This window comes from Piliocolobus tephrosceles, chromosome 18 (assembly GCF_002776525.5).
Source record: "Piliocolobus tephrosceles isolate RC106 chromosome 18, ASM277652v3, whole genome shotgun sequence".
In the NCBI taxonomy this organism is placed as follows: Eukaryota; Metazoa; Chordata; class Mammalia; order Primates; family Cercopithecidae; genus Piliocolobus; species Piliocolobus tephrosceles.
In genome coordinates, this window is record NC_045451.1 from 57,856,153 (window position 1) to 57,873,140 (window position 16,988).

Genomic DNA, 16,988 nt, shown 5'->3' on the forward strand with positions numbered 1-16,988 from the left:
CACTCCAGCCTGGGTGACAGCGAGACTCCGTCTAAAAAAAAAAAAAAGAAAAGAAAAGGAGAGAGAAATGAAAGTGAAAGAAAAACTAACTCTTTTGGGGTCTTTCAATAAGGGTTTTTTTGTTTTTTGTTTTGTTTTGTTTTTGAGATGGAGTCTCACTCCATCACCCAGGCTGGAGTGCAGTGGCACGATTTTGGCTCGCTGCTCACGATTTTGGCAACCTCCACCTCCCAGATTCAAGTGATTCTCCTGCCTCAACCTCCCAAGTAGTTGGGATTACAGGCACACACCACCACGCCAGGCTAATTTTTGTATTTTTAGTAGAGATGGGGTTTCACCAGCTCTAATTGTTGGCCAGGGTGGTCTCGAACTCCTGACCTCATGATCCACCCATCTCAGCCTCCCAAAGTGCTGGCATTACAGGCGTGAGCCACCGCACCTGGCCCCAGGGTCTTCAATAATTTTTAAGAGTTTAATTGATCTTAAGACCAAAAGTTTGAGAAATGCTAATCTAAACCAACAGGTTATATTACATTATAGTTTCTTTTTGTTTGTTTCATGGTTACAGTATAATTTTTATATAGTGAAAATAACAGATCTTGCATATAAATTTGGTGAGTTTTGTCAGGTGCACAGACCCATGTAACTAACATCCCAGTCAAGATGGAACATTTCCATCGCTCCAGGAAGTTCCCTCTGACTCCCTTTCAGTTGATCCCTCACTCTCCATAGACAGCCACTGTTCTGATTTCTGCCACTATGGATTAGTCTTATCTTGAACTGCATTATAAATGAATCACAGAGCGCATACTCCTTGAGTGTGTCTTTAGTCACTCAACACCGTGTCTTGACTTTCATTCCTATTATATATATCATTGCCTGTTTCTTTTTATTGATGAATGCTGTGTTAGTTTGAATGTCCCACAATTCGGCTCATCTGTACTCCTGTTGATGGAATTTGGTTTTTTTGCAGTTTAGAGTTATGAACAAAAAAGCTTTTATAAATGTTCTTCTAGATACCTTTCTGCGGACATGTTTTCATTCTCTTCGCTATGTAGGAGTAGAATTTTTGGGTCATAGGGGAGATGTGTGTTTAGCTTTGTAACTGTACTGTTTCCTGAATGTGTACTAGTTTGCACTGCAGTCAGAAATGCGTGAGAATTTTAGTCGCTCCACATCCTCAGCAACATTTGGTGTTTTGTAGGTATGACATGATGTCTCATTGTGTGGTTTTAATTTATATTTTCTTACTGATTTTGAATGCTTGTCCATGTTTTTCTTAGCCATTGTTTTCGTGACGTGCCTGGGAGTTTTGTCCATTTTAAATTTGTTTGTATGTCTTTGTATTATTGATTTGTAGTAATTATTTATATATTCTGGATACTAATCCTATATCAAATACACATATTATGAGTGTTTTCTCTTAGTTGGTTGCTTGCCCTTTCATTTCTTTAATCATAAACAGAAGTCTTTAATTTCTTCTTTGTTTGAACAGTCTTTAATTTTAATGAAGTCCACTTTGTAATTTTTGTATTATGTTAGTGCTGTCTTGGGGGTTCTCTCTCAGTAATCGTTGCCTACCCCATACTTTTAGCCACTGCCCTGGTGCTCTTTGGTATCACCAATGGTGTGTTCTTGAAGTCAACTTTGTCAGTGTCTTTCAAAGAGAATGACAGAAGAATGAAAGGTATTTAGAACACATCAGAAATTTTGTGATGCAACATTTTAATTCCTCAGAGTAAACAATAGCCTTTTTTGTTGTTGATACTATGGAATAATTGTTTCTCTTCGTAAATGTGCATGGGACAGTTTACTTATTCTAGATCCCTAATTAATAGAAAATCATGTGGCATAAAGTTGATCTCAGCAATGTGTGCTAAGTACCTATATTACAGGTTCTATACCATTCACTGCAGGTTCAACAGGGCTTGGAATCTAATGGTAATAAGAGTTTAAGTAAGTACATTTGCTGCAGCAACTATCCATGTTCTCAAGAAATTGGTGGTAGGTGAATAACAGTGTGTGTGGAAACTCTTAGCCTTTCAAATGAAGAGAATGTGTTGCATTCTGTGTGGTTCCTTATGCCCCAACCAGGACAAAGAAGGGGTAGAGAGATGAATGTTAAATTTCTAACAATGGAATTTGGTACTTTTCAAATGACTTGTAAGTCAGAATATATTTATCCAGTGGTAAGATTGCTAGGCTTTTCTGCTCATCATTTGTTTTTCAACCATTGTTTAAAGAATATACTTGTGAGCTCTATCCCAGATGAACTATATGAAGAATTTTTTCAAGCAAGATTATGCATCATTTGTGAAAATGAAGACTTTTCATTACTACAGTGATTTACTCTCAAACATAATTTTAAAATCTAATTACTTTTGTGAATTCAAATTTATTTTATAGGTTAGCTCTAATGACTTCCTAATTTGGAAGACTATTTTGCTTTGAGTGTTCAGTAAACTTCAGCAGGGCAATAGAAATTAAAGATACAAGCCGTGTCATTAAATTGTATTTAAATTGGGACTTGTAGGCAGGGCACAGTGGTTCATGCCTGTAATCCCAGCACTTTGGGAGGCCGAGGCGAGTGGATTTCTTGAGGCCAGGAGTTTGAGACCAGCCTGGGTAACATGGCAAAACCTTGTCTCTACTGAAAATACAAAATGTAGCCAGTGTTGTGACACACGCTTGTAGTGCCAGCTACTCCGGAGGCTGAGGCATGAGAATCGCTTGAACCCAGGAGGCAGAGGTTACAGTGAGCCAAGATCATGCCACTGCATTCCAGCCTGGGTGACAGAAGGGAGGATTTGGAGGGAAGGATTAGAAGTCTGGTAGTTGAGAAGAGAGGTGATAAGTATCTAATAACTGCAAATAGTTATACAAACACAAGTGCAAAACACACACACAACAATATACATGTATACATACAGACTGTCAATGTTGTAGTTACAGATGTGTTGAAATCTGTTTCTCTGTGGAATAGTTTTCTTAGATTTTTAGCTCATTCTCTAATCTTGAATCAGAGGTAAGAATTAAGTTGTTTTTCACTTTTCTAAATATCCAGATCAATATTCTGCTACCTAAAATTGTGATTCCTACATAATAGTTAATAACAAATACTTATTTGTTAAGCACAAGCGAAAATGTTTGTTAAAGAAGTTGGTTTTGAAAATAGTCTCTTAAGTGACATAAGAGGCTGGGCACAGTGGCTCATGCCTATAATCCCAGCACTTTGGGAGGCCAAGGCGGGCAGATCACCTGAGGTCAGGAGTTCGAGACCAGCCTGGCCAACATGACGAACCCTCGTCTCTACTAAAAATACAAAAATTAGCCAGGCATGATGGTGGGCGCCTGTAATCCCAGCTACTCAGGAGGCTGAGGCAGGAGAATCGCTTGAACCTGGAGGTTGCAGTGAGCTGAGATTGCACCAGTGCCTCCAGCCTGGGCAACAGAGCAAGACAGAAAATGATTGTTGTGTTCTTCATACCTCATTGCTTGCTTATCTGTATCATTTTTTCACTGTTTTTCTTTCTTCAGCTCCATCGTAACTTGAGACATTAGGTAAAATCATTTATTTTGAAACTTTGAGCACCTGTCATATGCAAAATATTATGTTCCCTGAAGGACACAGAGGAGAATAAGACATAGTCTCTAATCTCAGAGTCTCGGAGGGGAGGAGGATTACACTCTGAGTGGCAGATATGTAAAAAACAGCAGAGGGAATGAATGAAGGTAGGGAAAATAAAGAATTGTGAAATTTAAGCTGAACATGGAACTAGCCAATTTCGTTGTTCTAAATTAGAACCTTGGAGTTGCTTTTAAAATCCCATTGCTGACATCATGGGTAAGTTTGAGATCATTCCCCAAGGCTGGCTGCGGAAGAGAAGCCTGAATGGAGGAGCATGCTTGAAGTCTTCTCCCAAAGATGGGTTGGGAGAGGACGTACCCTCGGATCTGGATGGGAATGAGTTTTAATACCATCTAATCATGTCATTGGAATGTTTAAGGTGCAGTAAAATTAAGTTTGGGATTTATTAGTATGTTCTTCCATCATTTCAATTAAATGAAAAATGTTAATTGGACAGAGTTGTCCCAGCACTTTCACTCTGGTCATATGACATTAAAACAAAGAATATCAATGAATTATTAAATGGCAGAAAAGAAAGGGACATTTCCAAGTCAGAGTCCCTCCCGAGTTGCTTCATTATGTCTTAACCACAGTCTTTGCTTAAAGATTCTCTGTTTAGTATTCTGCAGCCTCCTAACCAGAAGCTCTTGGAAGGGATAGTTCATTAATTTGAAAAATCTCTTCCATTTATACATGTATCTGGTCCCAGCTGAGAGCCATTGGCTGGCATTCACCATCCAGGTATAAAGCCTTCCATCCGAGTGCGGTGGCTCACACCTGTAATCCCAGCACTTTGGGAGGCCGAGGCACGAGTACCATCTGAGGTCAGGAGTTCAAGACCAGCCTGGCCAACGTGGTAAAACCCCATTTCTACTAAAAGTACAAAAATTAGTTGGGTGCGGTGGCGCATGCCTGTAGTCCCAGCTACGTGGGAGGCTGAGGCCGGAGAATCACTTGAACCCTGGAGATGGAGGTTGCAGTGAGCCGAGATCACGCCACTGCACTCCAGCCTGGGTGACAGATCGAGACTCTGTCTCAAAACAACAACAACAAAGGCTTCCTAGGGGAAGGAAGCACAAGTGGTGAAAACCATTTCATTTTCTGCTTTTCTCCAGGGCAATAGAAACAATGTCATTCCTGTTTCTCTGTGAAAACCTTAATATAGTTATGAAAATTGTTTAATAACCATTTTTAGATCATCTTTTGACCCTGTAATTAGTAAATTTTTCATCCAAAAAGTCATAGTAGTTTTAAATCTTTAACAGCTCAGACAGGAAGATGAAACAGTTTTCCCTGAAATTAATAATACTAATAATAATAATATCAATCTCTACTTCATGTTGAAGGTTTTCTATCTACCAGGCAGTGGGCTGAATGTTTTCTATCACTGACCAATTTCCATATTTAAAATAAAATTACATTTGACCACATAATGCACACTGGGGTGTATGTGTATTGCTGGGACAGAATTTTCATTAACTGTACCTACCCTTGCCAGAAGTATTTGATTTCATTTTTTAAAATGCTGGTTATATTACCATTAAATTGAGTCTATAGACCAGAATGAATGGGACCTAAAGTTTTAAAAACACTCTCTCTATGCATCGTTTCATGGGAACCCCACCATGGCCATACGAAACACTAGTATTGTCATTTTCTAAGAAAAACCGAGGTTTGGAGTAGGTTAGTTACATGTTCAAGTTCACGCAGTCAGAGTTCTGAAAGCCAGGAGCGACGGCTGTGGAGTTAAAGAATCCAGTTCTACTAATTGAATGTATGACCATGGACAGGTTATTTAATAAGAGTGCTTAATAAGATTACTTTGAGGATTAAATGGGGTGATGCACATTAAGTGATTAACACAGTCTAAACTGGAGCAAACTCTCACTAAATGCTAGCCATTAGTATTCATCCACTTCATCTTAGTAGAACTCTTTAAAGCTAGCCTGGGGATATTTTGATGTCACAGCATTTGTGAAAGTGTTGCTTTTAAGAAAACGCCTGAACTTTTTCTGTCTTCCCTGAAACATACAAATCAATGATCAAGGGTCTTTTGAACGGAGATAGAAGCTGGAATGAAGCTAAATAAAAATACAAACTATTAAGATTCCTGGAATTGCGAGTAAGCGAAGTGTTGGAGAGAGAGCTCCTCTGTCTTCGGAGAAAGGGAGCAGGGCCACTTCACAGGCCCTGTTTGTGAAAGCCATAGAGGGCATGAGAATCCTAGTCACAAGTGGCCCAAAGTGAGCAAACAAGGACCCACCCCTTAAAGAGACCTAACTATCTTTATGTAGAGATACGGACTTGAGAGAGAGAAATATATATCATTTAGAGAATGGGAACATCATGTTTAAAAAAAAAAAAGAAACAGCTTTAGGGTGGGTGAAGCCTTCACCAAGATAGAAAACACAGAATCTATGTTTTAAAAAAGAGACATACTTGTTTGTAAAAGTTTTTTTATTAACCTGCAGATGGTACTATGTGCAATCTAGGTGACAAAAGATTAATAGCTATCACATACAAAAAAAAATTCTTACTAAACAACAACAGAAAAATCCAGCAGTATAGATGATATAAATAGGCAGTTGACCATCTTTGAATTCAGGTGGTCATTAAGCATATGAAAAATATTCTAACCCACCAATAGTCGAGAAAAAGTAAAGTAAAATAACAAGGTAGCATCACTACTGCAGTCGGACCCAAAACCTAAAAGGACAAGAATACCTGTTAACAGCAAATCTTGCTGGTGGGAAGAAGAGAATGCTCATAGACTGCTGGTGAGATACGAAATTGTTAAAAGCTTCTCCGAAAGCAGCCTGGCCGCATCTGTGGATGTGTGAAATAGAGAGACTCCTTGGCCCAGCAATTTTAACCCCAGTGCTCTGCCCCATTAAAATGAAGGCATCAGATTTAAATAAGAATACATCATATATTGAAATGTTTTTGTTGCATTATTGTAGCAAAAGAATGAAATGGTAAATGCCTTTCATGGAGAATGACAAAATGTATTTTGGGATATAGTATTCTTATGCCATATTATACATTCCTTAAAATACCTCGTATACCATTTGACATCAACAAATTTGCACATAGTATTGGAAAGCAGACCATAGAGAAGTGTGTATAATTAGTACCCTAATTTGGAATATTAAGGGCAGCACACCCCTTTGTGTGTGCACACTTGCACGCTCTACATGTGGCCCTTTGGGAACTTGTGGAAAAGCACAGAAAAAGAGATGCCAGCTTCTTAACGTGGATTATAGGGTGGTAGAGTGGTGGTGGAGATGGAGGAGTGGGGGGGCAAGCAAAAAGAACAAACGGGGAAAGATGACATTAAAAATCCGCGTGTGCGATATGCTACCACGTACGTGTACATGTGCCTGACGGTATTAGAAAGATATACCTGTGTCTGTCGATTTGAAGGGGAGTGTCCTTGATATTTCCTGAAAAAGCAATGTGACCTATGGGGTAATAGTTCAATTAAAAAAATGCACATACCTGTATACCCTTGTTTGTATGAAGAGGGGGTGTGGAAAGGAGCACTCGTGCTGTTACTGTTGGTGTTGGAGGGTGCAGGAGAAGAGGTCTAGTTTGTCCTTTGTCTGTAGATCGTTTCCTTTGTTATATAATAATATATTTTGGCCAAGCACGGTGGCTCACGCCTGTAATCCGAGCACTTTAGGAGGCCATAGAGGGTGGGTCACCTGCGGTCAGGAATTCGAGACCAGCCTGGCTAACATGGGGAAACCCCATCTCTACTAAAAATACAAAATTAGCCAGACATGGTGGTGCATGCCTGTAATTCCAGTTACTTGGATGACTGAAGCAGGAGAATCGCTTGAATCCGGGAGGTGAAGGTTGCAGTGAGCCGAGATCGCACCATTACACACCAGCCCGGGCAAAAAGAGTGAAACTCCGTCTCCAAAAAAAGTACTTTTCAATTTGAAAAGTAACCATATACTCCATCCCTCTCTAATATTTACTACCATTTGGTATATGCCTGAGAAGATAGTTTTTTTGTGTGTGTGTTTGTTTGTTTGTTTGAGACGGAGTCTCGCTCTGTCCCCCAGACTGGAGCGCAGTGGCAGGATCTCAGCTCACTGCAAGCTCCGCCTCCCGGGTTCACGCCATTCTCCTGCCTCAGCCTCCCGAGTAGCTGGGACTGCAGGCGCCCGCCACCGCGCCTGACTAGTTTTTTGTATTTTTTTTAGTAGAGACGGGGTTTCACCGTGTTAGCCAGGATGGTCTCCATCTCCTGACCTCGTGATCCGCCCGTCTCGGCCTCCCAAAGTGCTGGGATTACAGGCTTGAGCCACCGCGCCCGGCCGAGAAGATTGTTTTAATTGTATGTGTTGTTTTGGTTTTGACATAGAACTTGAATTCCTAAAAATTTAAGGTCAAGATTACCAAACGTTGTGAATTAAGAAATTTACCTTTTTTTCTGGAACACCTGTTAATAATGAATTGTTTCTATCTTGTCCCCTGGAAAAATACCAAATGTTGTAGATTAAGAAATTTACCTTTTTTTCTGGAATACTTGTTACTAATGAATTGTTTTTATTTTGTTCATTGGGAAAATACTGAATGATAGCTTTTCATTTATGTTTCACATGTAGATTATGATAACAACATATATAGCCTTCCCTGGTAGGTAGATTTGGTTTAGCAAATCATACCATAAACAGAATCACACGGCCAATGTTAGACTTGGGATAAGTTATCTGTAATGCAGGTGGTGAATGAAATATCTGTAATATACAAAGAGCGCCTACGTGTGAGGAGATAATTTAGTGGACAGATGATGTCACCACTGACAATGAGTGTTTTTATCTTAGTATGTTTGTGCTTTATAAAAATAACAAATAATTTTAAAAATTCTTTAAAACTGGCGTGTAGGTAAGAAGTTGAACCTTCATTTCCAAAAAGCTTTAATTGTCCTAGGCATTTTTCTTAGTGCAGATCTAGCTGCCAGAAGAAGGCGAATTGTACAGCTGTGTAGCTTCGACTTGCAAGATTTGCCCCAGGTTACACAGCTGGGTGGTAGCAAGAGTGAGCGCTGTGACTCTGGTTTCCATTCCACGGTTCTTTTATATCCTCCATGAAAGGGATGACACCTCCCCCACCTCCTGCCAAGTATAAGAATATCTCAGTAAAAATATGCGTGCACATACCCAAGATCCGGAAGAGGTCATGTGTGTCTCATGAAATATCAGGAGGCAAACCTGGAAATCCTAAAACACCTGGTAGCCAATTCCAGGTGAAGCTTAATTTTGCCTACCTTTGTGTTGTCATCTTTTCTTTTCAGAGGGCCTCTGTGAGCAAACAGTGTTGAGTGTTTAACCTAGCAATCCACGGAGCAGATGCAGGAGGTGGGCTCGGTGTCCAGCAGGTAGATAAGGGAGATCTGTGCAGTTAGGTAAATTTGCGAGGCTCAGCTTCCGAATAACATATAATTTCTTTTTTCTTTCTTTTTTTTTTTTTTAAATGGAGTCTTGCTCTGTTGCCCAGATTGGAGTGCAGTAGCACAGCCTCAGCTCACTGCAACCTCTGCCTCCTGGGTTCAAGTGATTCTCCTGCCTCAGCCTCCCAAGTAGCTGGGATTACAGGCATGTGCCACCATGCCCAGCTAATTTTTGTATTTTTAGTAGAGACAAGGGTTCACCATGTTGGCCAGGATGGTCTCAAACTCCTGACCTCAAGTGATCTGTCTGCCCCCGCCTCCCAAAGTGCTGGGATTACAGGCATGAGCGACCATACCTGGCCCAAATAACATATCATTTCTGCCATCCAAATAACGTTTAAAGATTTTTAGAGATCGTTATCTCCTGACCTTGCACAACTTTTCAGGACAAGGGGGATTCAAGCACAGCATTTGTCAGTGAACACTTCTTAAATGAATTTGGTTCTTTGGGGTGTGTCTGCAGTGCTTTGTGGCAGGGAAATAATGATGTGCTAGCAAGCGGAACTGTTTGCATCACATAGATGAAACCGCTGTGAGACTCTTGCTTGAAAAACCAGTTATTGTGCTGTTGTCTAGATAGTCGTAATGTCATCTGTATGGTTGAAAATAGAACCAGGACATATCAGTGCCAGTCCCTGGTACAGGGTGTGTTCTCTCTGCGTGAAGAGAAAAAGGAAGCATAGAATGCTGGATAATAACCCTCAGATAAACTCCACGGAGAGAGAATCACTGAACTGTGCTTTCAGCCTGAAAATTCTGGTCGCTGCTCTCATCTTCTTATTTCTGCCTGGAGTAACACTGCCATCCAACATCATTTGGGAATTCTCTCTTCTTTTTTTCCTGGCAGAGGGAGTGAAATTTTTAAATATGGAAACACATCCTTTTCAACACAATTTTTTTTTTAACTGAAGCTCCTACCTCATTTTTTTTTTTTTTTTAACTTCTCTACTCCCTCTGCTTCTTCAAATAACACTGCAGAAGATTTAGCATTTTCTTGTTGATTAGACTGTGGACTGTTTTTTGTCTGTTCTTGACTTTAGACTTGTAAAATTGGGCAGATTTTTGTTCCCCACCCTATTCTTGAAACAATACAACCATTTTGTTTTCAGAAGCAATCACAGAGATCCATTCTGTTCAGTACAGTTGCCACTAGCCACATGTGGCTTTTGGGCCCTTGAAATCTGGCTAGTATGACTGAGACACTGATTTTTTTTACTTTTTTTTTTTGAGACAGAGTCTTGCCCTGTTGCCCAGGCTGGAGTGCAGTGGGGTAATCTCAGTTCACTGCAACCTCCGCTTCCCAGGTTCAAGTGATTCTCCTGCCTCAGCCTCCCGAGTAGCTGGGATTACAGGTACCCACCACTGCACCTGGCTAATTTTTGTATTTTTTAGTAGAGACAGGGTTTCCCCATCTTGGCCAGGCTGGTCTTGAACTCCAGACCTTGTGATCCACCTGCCTCAGCCTCTCACAGTGCTGGGATTACAGGCATGAGCCATGGCACCCAACCTGATTTTTTACTTAATTTTGATTAACATAAGTTAAATTGTAAAATGAAGCAGAAACTGTTCTTCCATTAAAAACAACTTTGTTAAGACTAGATTTCATGTTAACTGTTTAGTAGCTTAATTGAGATATGCTCTAAAAGTGTAGGATACACACTGGATTTCAAAGACAATATGGAAAAAAGTATAAAATATCATTTTTGGTATGTATTATATGTTGAAATGCTAATATTTTGGGTATACTGGGTTAAATAAAATAAATTACTAAAATTAGCTTTGACTTTTTAAAATGTAGCTACTATAGAATTTGAGATTATACATGAAGCTCTCATTGTATTTCTCTGGCTGGATGTCTTGGCCCTGGCACTGCTGACATGGTGGGTGGGTCATTCTTTGTTGTGGAGCCTGTCTTGTTCCTGGCATGATGTTTAGCAGCATCCTTGGTCAAGCTGGGGTGCCTGTCTCTGCCCTGACTGGTGGAATCCTCCAGCCTCTGTCCGAAACCCTTCCTTAAGAGGCCTCTCTCATCTCCTATTTTTAGAATTAATTGTGAGACAGGTCTTTATATTAGCCACCCTAATATAAGCATTCACCTGCAGTAATTAATAGTCCTTCTCTCTTGAGTGGCACAGAATAAACCAAATTCTTTACAAAAGAGATAATGTCTAATAGGTCGTATACATTCCAAAGCTTCTTCCACAAATACTTAAACTCCCGCTTGGTGCTAGCCATTGTCCTAGGCAGCAGGGCTACAGCAGTAGACAGAACATGAGTTCTCATGAAGTTTACATACTGTTTGGGGGTAGGAGGTCGTCAGCAGATCAGCAAGCGAGTGCACCTTATGTCACGTCAGTCAGTGCTGTGGAGGAGGAAGATGAAGCAGGCTGAAGTGCATAGCAGCTGGGGGAGCTGCGGGCATGGGTGTCATTACTCCTGCCATCCCAGGCCCTCTCTCCGATACTCCAAGACCTGCCTCGTGCCCACTGTTCACCATACCCCTAGCTTTTGTTTCTCTAGCTTCGCATGTCCCTCAGCACCGCTTGTAAGGATGTTTTCCAGACACCTTTGCCTCGCCTCAGATCCGTCCTCCCACATGGAAGTGTTCCAGTTTCTTTTAAAAGTGGCACCTACCTGAGCTGGGTGCAGTGGCTCACACCTGTAATACCAGCGCTGTGGGAGGCTGAGGTGGGTGGATCACCGGATGTAAGGAGTTCGAGACCAGCCTGGCCAACGTGGTGAAACCCCATCTCTACTAAAGATACAAAAATTAGCCAGGCGCGGTGGTGGGTACCTGTAGTCCCAGCTACTTGGGAGGCTGAGGCAGAAGAATCGCTTGACCCGGGAGGTGGAGGTTGCAGTGACCCAAAATCACACCACCGCACTCCAGCCTGGGCAACAGAGCATGACTCTGTCTCAAAACAAAAACAAACAAACAAAAAAAACAACAGTGACACCTGAGCCTGAATTCCAGCTCAAATTGCTTTTGGGGATGCCCTGGCTACTGCCCCATTGTGGCAGTCTGAGATTGCACCTGTCTTCCTGGCAGCCCCGTCATGCTGTGGACTTACCCTGTGGTCAACAACTGAGAGGTCATTGACTAAGCCATGGCTTGTGTGCTGCGTAGGTGTCTCGTGGGCGGGCGTTTCTCTTGCTGCTTGCCATCAGTTTATTGCAAAAGTGTGGTCTCAGTGAGGCAAGGCGCTTGGCTCTGCGTGTCCTACAGAAGAAAATAACATGGGCTGTGACGGCTGTTTACTTTTCCCCTTCCCCTCAGCTTTCTGGTTATGTTCAGAATAGGTAATGAATGTTGCAGATAATCCGACCTCCTTATAAATGAGTAAGGATTACATTCGCATAAAATCACAGAAAGTTTTGTGCATAAAAATGAGTATAGGATATTCCCAGGTGGGACTCTTGGCTGGCAGTCCTCTGACAATTTCTAAACCGAGAATAATTACAAAGCTCAAATGTCTCTCATTTTCTGCCTCCAAGATATTTGTTGTTCTTGCCTTTCTGCTCTTCTTGACTTTAGTTAGAATGGTAGCACACATCTGTACATTTAATGTCAGCGTTTGTCGGGGGTGAGTAACAGCCCTCATTCCCTCTTCACAAGCTGCTTTCAAGCTCATAACTCTATAGGTGTGCTACACTTTGGGTTGATTTTTCCAGGACACTAGAAGGAAAATTTGGCTGGGTGCGGTGGCTCATGCCTATAATCCCAGCGCTTTGGGTGGCCGAAGCGGGTGGATCACCTGAGGTCAGGAGTTCAAGACCAACCTGGCCAACATGGTGAAACCCCATCTCTACTAAAAATACAAAAAATTAGCCGGGTGTGGTGGCACGTGCCTGCAGTCCCAGCTACTCAGGAGGCTGAGGCAGGAGAATCGTTTGAACCTGGGAGGCAGAGGTTGCAGTGAGCTGCGATCACATCACTGCACTCCAGCCTGAGCAACAAGAGAGAAACTCCATCTCAAAAAAAAGAAAAAGAAAAAACTAGATGGAAAATTTAGTTTATATACATCTCTAAAACTGTATTATACATGCAAAGGATAGATAATGGCAGGGATTCTGCTTCCTGGTATCCATTGTTCATGTCACAGAGATTGATGGTCTTGGATAGTGGAGAGTGTGATTTAAATACCATCTGTGACCACTTACCCAGCAGACTGGTTAGATGGCAGATCTGCCAAATGAGCAGTGCGTGTTCCTAAAAAAGAAAAAGAAACTAGAATTCCAGCATGGATTATTGACTTAAAAATGTAAATTGTATTAACTTCTATAATCTAAATTAGTTTAATTTAGAGGTTCTTTAGAAGATAATTTTTAAAATATTTAATATTTTAGCTATATGGATGTATTTCAGAAGGCAACTGGAAAACTTTTTATTATTTTATTATTTTTTATTTTTTGAGACAGAATCTCGCTCTGTCACCCAGGCTGGAGTGCAGTGGCGCGATCTCGTCTCACTGCAACCTCCGCCTCCCAGGTTCAAGCGATTCTGCTGCCTCGGCCTCCTGAGCAGCTGTGATTACAGGCATGCACCACCATGCGTGGCTGATTTTTGTATTTTTGGTGGAGATGGGTTTCACCGTGTTGCCCAGACGGGTCTTAGCTCCTGAACTCAAGTGATCTGCCCACCTTGGCCTCCCAAAGTGCTGGGATTACAGGTGTGAACCACCATGCCTGGCCAGCAACTGAAAAACTTTCATAAGTGTTATGGAAAGTTGGCCTGGGCACCTCTTGCACACCCCTCATTCCTGATGGTGCTGCCATTCTGATCTGTGGAAATGGAGTGACTCCCTGCCCACCAGGCGTGGCTCTGATGTGCTGCTTATCCAAGCCACAGACCTTCAGCCCCAGGCAGCCGTCATCCCTTGGCTGCTTTCAAACACCTACAGAGGCTTTGAAGATGCTCTTTCTGTAGAGGTTAATTTGTTTTCCAGTATACCCAGAATTGCTCAATTTTGTTCAGTGTTAGTCTCCTTGGGGAAGTACTGATGTGTGTTACAGGACCTAAATACTTTTTACTTTTTAAAAAATACTTCGGCTTTTACTTCTTAAAAATATTTGGCTTTTATAAAAGTTTTCTACTTTCCATTTCATTTCTTAAAACCCTGTATCTCAGCTTTGTGATAGCATTTTGTATACATCATTTAGCAGCTAGAGAATGATAATGTATTAAGTATCAGAACATGGTAGGTGTGCCATGAATCCAACAACAGGGTCAGATGTGCCATAACGTGAAAGGATAGTGGATCTCTGAGATGGTCCAAACAGCTGGACCCCAAGGACTGGGAGGACTGAGTTCAGATCAGAGCAATGCTGAAGACAGAGGGCCAGTTGATTTGCTACAGAATCTTTCAGAGCCCAAAGTAGGTAGCGGTGAACAGGTGCAGCCCTAGATTAGCCCTGTTTAGCCCTGTCTGTGATGACACACATTTTTAAAGTGTCTCTCTGTGTCTGCAGCTCTCATGTGAATGACAGTAGTTTTTCCCTTCTAATGACAATGGCATTAGAATGAACTTTATGTTTTTCTTTTCTTTTTTCAGAACAAGTTTGCCTTCTCCTATGTTTTCCAGAAATGACTTCAGTATCTGGAGCATCCTCAGAAAATGTATTGGAATGGTAAATTAACGGGTTTGTCATATGATATTAAGCAGATATGTTTAATTGTATATTCTTTAGAAAGGAATCTAAAAGTTCGCATTAAAGTGGTGCATGACAGTGTTTATGGAGACGTACGAGAATCATAAATTGTGAAAAGTCATAGGTGAATTTTTTTCTGACAGGAATTTGAGCTGCTCTAATGGCTTTAATGTGTGTTTTTGATGTAAAAAAAAAATGCCGTGTTTCTGTCATCACAGCACATTTATATTGCCCCATAGACTTACCTAGAAACTCTCAGAAAGAACAGACAACTCCACAGTGGAGAAGAGAATTTCACTTACACTTCTGTGCACAGAGCAAGTTTTCATATTTGGAATTTGTGAGTGTTGTATATTAAGTATTTGGAATAACTCTCTGCTTAGTTATCTGTGCAGGTGGATGTGATCTGGGGGGAGGTAGGGAGATGGCAGCATTTCCTTTTATAGAAATCCTTGGATTCCCTTGAAGTTAGTAGTCAACACCGCCACCCTGATGTCAGTCAGCCTAGTATTCTGGGTAAAGTTCTCTTAACTCTTCCTAGTGTGATGTTGGACCTCCGAACATGTGAGTCATGTGGCATAAAAGAATCTGCCTGGACATTACCTTTTAACATTTTGCAATTGAATGTGTAACCTGGGAGCGCTCCAGAACTTTCCCTGTGCTGGGAAGTACAGTCACCTTGTGCACACTTCATTCTGTGGCTTGAAATCTTGTCCACTGCAGAGGCGCTCACTTTGGCATTTTTCTTTTCATTTTCTTTCTTTTCTCTTTTCATTTCATTTCTTTTTTTTTTTTTTTTTTTTTTCTTTTTTTGAGACAGGGACTTATTATATTATCCAGACTGGAGTGAAGTAATACCATCATGGCTCACAGCAGCCTCAACCTCCCTGGCTCAACTGATCCACCCACCTCAGCCTCCTGAGTAGCTGGGACCACAGGTGTATCCTGCCACATCCAGCTAATTTTTTGTATTTTTAGTACAGAAGGAATTTTGCTATGTTTCCCAGGGTGGTCTGGAACTCCTGGGCTCAAGCAGTCCTCCCACCTCAGCCTCCCAAAGTGTTGGGATTACAGGCCTGAACCACCATGCCTGGCCTCTGGCATTTTTACAGTGTCTCTCTTCTCTAAGTGGATAATGAAATCTGAAACTTCCTAAATGTAATTTCCAAGGAACAAATTTCATAAACATTAATTTTAAACAAATATTTTTTGACTCCTGCATGGAGAGTAATTCATCTAAATTTCGGAGCCTGATAATGTAGGATCTGATCCCCGCTCTGTCATGTTGGATTGCACCTGCTGTGCTCTGACAGATACTCTGTTTCTCTAGAATGTGGTTTTACTTTTATGTTTAGGCACAGAACTTCTTGTACAAGTAAATGCTTATGCTGAATCATAAATAAAATACAACAAATAAACATAGAGCTGTTTGGGTTGAAAGGTTCCATAGAATGTTCTGAATCATATCTCTAGAGTTTATTGATTCGAGGCATAGAGAGAGAGCTTCAGGGGAAGTCGTGTTTTTGGAAATTTCTTTCTGCTGAGGTTCATAGGAGACGAATGTTCTGGAAGAACATTTTTATTAATGTGGATGGAAAGGAAATCACCCAGATTTTGGAAATACTGTTCTTTGAGCACTGTCTGCTCTAGGACCTTCTCTCTCAGGCAGCAGACACAATCAAGGTATAAGCACTAAGCGACAGTAAGCATGAACAATGAAGAGTCTTGAGAGAGAAATACAAATATTACAACCATTTTTTTTTTTTGAGTCGGAGTCTCACTTTATCACCCAGGCTGGAGTGCAGTGGTGCAATCTCGGCTCACTGCAGCCCCCGCCTCCCGAGTTCAAGTGATTCTCCTGCCTCAGCCTCCCAAGTAGCTGGAATTATAGGTATCCACCACCACAAGCAGCTACTTTTTGTAATTTTAATAGAGACAGGACGGGCCAGGCTGGTCCGTTGAACCAGGCCATGTTGGCCAGGCCAGTCTTGAACTCCTGACGTCAGGTGATCCACCCACCTCAGCCTCCCAAAGTGCTGGGATGACGGGCGTGAGCTACCGCGCCTGGCCTGGAATATATTTTTAAAGTAAATTTTGGTATCAACAGTCTCCAATATCTGCCTGTTTCCATCTCCCAAAAGAAAAATAGGTCCAAACTTAGAGAATAGTAGTATCCGTAGGTCTTAATACACTTAACTTAAAGTGAAGACATTTTTAAAAATCCCCTATTGTATATTTCTGATTCTTGTT

General features: G+C 41.3%; 1 protein-coding gene across 4 annotated transcripts in view; it reads left to right on the forward strand.

Moving 5' to 3' along the window:
- Positions 1-16,988, forward strand: part of OSBPL1A (oxysterol binding protein like 1A) — a 231,032-nt gene that overhangs the window by 182,611 nt on the left and 31,433 nt on the right. For all 4 annotated transcript variants that reach the window (XM_023207765.2, XM_026456023.2, XM_023207766.1 and 1 more), the window contains one exon: positions 14,642-14,717. In XM_023207765.2, the coding sequence (XP_023063533.1) occupies positions 14,642-14,717 (76 nt within the window). The remainder of the gene's footprint in view (positions 1-14,641; positions 14,718-16,988) is intronic.